A 3,747-nucleotide genomic window follows, 5' to 3' on the forward strand; every position below is an offset into this window, starting at 1 on the left:
ATCTTTGCTTCAAATTACGAAAATTTTTGATAACAAAAAAGTTCTCTTCTACAATTTTTTGATGAAAAGGCACAGCGGCAATGATGTTTTTTGTCATTAACAGATAGTTACAGGATGGATAGCCCTTGTCAATCATAACAATAATTTGTCAAACTGTGACTTACTTTGAATTTCCTTTCACGAATTTGCGGATATGCGATTAGTTCAGAGGACAGCTACAGTAAGATAGCAGAACCTGAAAGAACTCAAGCCAACAAAGGGCGAGGAGAGTGGTTCCAGGAAGATAGTGGACGATAAATGTTCGGGTTCGAAGCACAGAGGAACACGTATTGGACATAACCGAGCACCAAATAAAGACCGAGGAAGGGATACATTCCTACCACGTTTGTACGATACACACACAGCACAAGGAGATACAAATTGAGCAGGAGTTAATTAACTGAATACGAAAAACTGCTTGGTAAGAGTGGATAATAAGGAAATTACACAGGCACTAGCTTGTTTGGAGTTAACCATTCAAATGTTTGGTGTTGTAGGGTTTATTTATGAACACCCATATTCGAGGTTATGAGAACAGGTTGACATTTCGTCAACAAATTTTGTTGAATTTACCGTTTATCCTTGTCTATCTTATTGCCAGTCTGTATAATTCCATGGTTACCGGAGTTTTAAATAATAACGAAGCATTTGCACAATGTTAATTAGGCAGATTACCGTATATGTATGTATATTCCCTGAACATACCATGTACATTTCCAGAAAATACACTTGTATATTTCCTGAACATACTATATACATTCACTGAAAATAACCATATACATTCACTGAACATACCATGTACATTCCCAGAACATATCAGGTACATTCCCAGAACATATATATGTACATTCCCAGAACATACCATAAACATTCAGTGTATTAACTCTGACAGATTCCTGGGACATACATGGAATGTTCATAATGGAACTCATGTATGTCCCAGGAATATGCATGTACATCACATGAATGTTTCAGGTATATTCTGGGAATATCATTTTGGTATGAGGGAAGTAGGCGGGGTTTAGCTGACAGCCACTTCTTACCATTTTTTGCGTCTGGTGACAATGTCAGGGGTTTTCGGGGACTGTTGGCGTGCTCGTGGTCAGTCTCAGCCGAGTTACTAGAAGGGAATCAATCAAAGTCGCTGGGAAAGACTGGCCGCATGCTTATATACCTTCGGTTCAAAGAACTCGACTTTGACATTCTGTGGAATTTAATCTTGAAGGGCGCCAGCTTGGCGACGTCGCTCCTCTGCTCTATACCAAGGAAACGTCGGCCTCTGATGGCATTGTTAGTGCGTTTGCGAGCCTAAAAATAATGATATCTCCATAAAGATTTTTGCGATTAAAATTCCCCGAGAGGACACGGTTTGGGTTGCCTTGGCAACCCAAACACACTAATGATCCTCCAACCAATACGTGTGCGGCTGTCACACAAATGACAACTTAATGCCGGAGATTCAGCTCAATCCGTCACACTACTTTTAATCCTAGCTGCAGCTAGATGTGTTTAGTTCACAGCTCTAACGTCGCTTTCCGTTACAGACAAAGTCTGCAGCTGAAATGGGCACAATCCAAAACTCTCCGCAGGTGATTTTTTTGGCCACGTCACGACAAAAACCTGCCGCACATTTGCACTTACCCAATCTCGCATAGAACTCCAGCACCTCTAAATGGGGGGCACCAAGCTGATTCACTGCACCGATAGAGCAAAACGAGGGGCGTAGTAAAAACGGTGTAAACATTGAACATTTAGGCCGAGCAATACCAGCATACGCGGAATATTGACGACAGGGGCGCTGCAAGGGCGCCGGCGCGCAGGAAAGGGCGAGGATTTGCAGGCGAGCATGGCCGAATGGAATTCCAGCGCAAAAGAGCGGGCAAATTAGAGAAAATGTTTCCTTTATTTATGGTAAAGGAACTAACATATTCAATTTATACAATATGTTGGTGAATATGTTAGTTATATGAACTAACAACTTTAAAACTAAACAGCACTTCCAAGTACAACCTTTACTGGGCCGCATTAAGAAAAAATCATAAAATAAAACACTGTTCCAACACGGTAACTGAAAAAAATCCTTATAAAATCTGCTCATTGTTCCTCCTCGTCGTCATCGTAATCCTCTGGCTCCAAACGATCTCGGAAGCGGCTGACTTCGTTTTTATGCATCGCAGTAATCATGTGGAGGCGGAGATCGTTGATAAAGAGGAACTCTGCTTCGCATAAAAGGCAGGCGATCGCTTCGAAGGGCCTCAATCTGACAACAGATACTTTTTTAGAGCATTCAGCTTTAAACCACTCGCACACTGGACGTACCCAAAGACAATGTGGTCCATATCTTCCAAGTTCTTGAGCACATCCTTGTCACGCTCACCTATATCAGCCACCTTAACAAACCACAAAAGACCCCAAATGTCCTGGTCGTCGTTGTCCAGATTGGGCTTCAATTGTCCCAGTCCGCCCGGTGTTCCCCAGCTGCTGTGGCAAGGCGCCACTTGGCGATCAATCGGACTGCGCTCCATGTTTAACAAACTGAACCAGAGCCGAGGTAAACGCAACAGCCAAATCAACAGCAGACACGTACCTGAACAGATGATCTTTGATGTTGATCTGGATGGCCAACATGTCATCGTGTCTGGGCGTGTTCAGCTCCATTTCCTGCATTGTTCGAATGCCGTTGTTCATCAAGTATCGCAGCTTGTTGATCTGAAGCAATCCAACTTTAAAATCATGCGCTGCTATCGGATTCAACGACTCACCATTTCGAGTTCTTCGATTTTCAGTTCAGTATCCAAATGGATGAGCATGTCGTGGACTGAATAGAGGGGTTTGTTGGTCGTTTCGTGACAGCCCATTCCACACAGTATAGCCCCCACCAATGAATTGTCCGCTGGAACACAACATAGAATGTAACAGAAACTCAGATTGTTCTAGCAATAGATAGTGTAACGGAAATGGCCCGGGGTACTCACGTTTGAAATGGAGGGATCGAAATTGATGGTATTTCAGTAAATGGGAGCCCCATTTGCGCCCCATTTACTGTCAAATATGACACTGACAAGCGGGAAGTTTAGCACCTGTTCTGGAGATTTCTAGAACCATCTGGGTTACCTGGAGGAAATTATATAAGCGACGACGAGAACCAGACAGGGGGAGTGAAGTGACAGGAGCGACCGGGTGCAGAAGAGGTTGAACCCCGCGAGTCGGAAGAGCGAATTTTCCGTCGGTTATTGTTATTGTTTGTGAAGTTGACGGTAATTTTGAAGTTAGTTTGTTCCTGTTCCGTATTTAAAGTTATGCCGAGGTGAATAAAAGTTGGAAGCTGAAGAAAGAGTTTGATACTCGGCCATCCCCGGTACATTTGGTGTCAGAAGTGGGATTTACCAGAATCCAAGTTGAATTTTGATGGAAACAAGAAGAAAATCAAAGAAGGAAGACCCTGCAATGGAGAACCCCAGTTTGATTGCACTGCTCATGCAGATGAAAGGCGAAATGAGCGACAACAGTAGGAAAATGGACGAAAAAATTGACAGAATGAATGATAAAGATAATGATGATGATATAATGAATGATAGATAAAGTAGTTTGTTTGAGTGAAGAATCATCTGATTCTGAGTGCAATGGGCCAACTAGCGATAAACCCGTACATGATTTGCCAGCATTAGATGAAGACGCCAATTTAATTAAAATCGCTACTGAAGTTGA

At 42.7% G+C, this 3,747-nt stretch overlaps 3 protein-coding genes across 3 annotated transcripts in view; 1 reads left to right on the top strand and 2 right to left on the bottom strand.

Annotated features, from left to right (window-relative positions):
* Positions 1-1,854, bottom strand: part of LOC109534160 — a 4,618-nt gene extending 2,764 nt beyond the window's left edge. Inside the window, exons 1-3 of the mRNA XM_019899736.2 lie at positions 1,681-1,854; positions 1,214-1,347; positions 1,083-1,159 (exon numbers count right to left, since the gene is read on the bottom strand). Of these exons, the coding sequence (XP_019755295.2) occupies positions 1,083-1,159; positions 1,214-1,347; positions 1,681-1,692 (223 nt within the window). The 5' untranslated portion in view covers positions 1,693-1,854. The remainder of the gene's footprint in view (positions 1-1,082; positions 1,160-1,213; positions 1,348-1,680) is intronic.
* LOC109534156 (dimethyladenosine transferase 1, mitochondrial) overlaps positions 1-3,747 on the top strand; it is a 179,795-nt gene that overhangs the window by 121,724 nt on the left and 54,324 nt on the right. The window lies entirely within an intron of this gene.
* Positions 1,924-3,747, bottom strand: part of LOC109534111 (probable ATP-dependent RNA helicase spindle-E) — a gene marked incomplete at its 5' end in the record, with an annotated part of 7,716 nt that continues 5,892 nt past the window's right edge. The window contains 4 exon segments of the mRNA XM_019899669.2: positions 1,924-2,299; positions 2,359-2,574; positions 2,627-2,748; positions 2,802-2,932. Of these exon segments, the coding sequence (XP_019755228.2) occupies positions 2,134-2,299; positions 2,359-2,574; positions 2,627-2,748; positions 2,802-2,932 (635 nt within the window). The 3' untranslated portion in view covers positions 1,924-2,133.

This window comes from Dendroctonus ponderosae, unplaced genomic scaffold (assembly GCF_020466585.1).
Source record: "Dendroctonus ponderosae isolate FM_Combo_2020 unplaced genomic scaffold, Dpon_F_20191213v2 Dpon_F_20191213_6, whole genome shotgun sequence".
NCBI classification, from domain to species: Eukaryota; Metazoa; Arthropoda; class Insecta; order Coleoptera; family Curculionidae; genus Dendroctonus; species Dendroctonus ponderosae.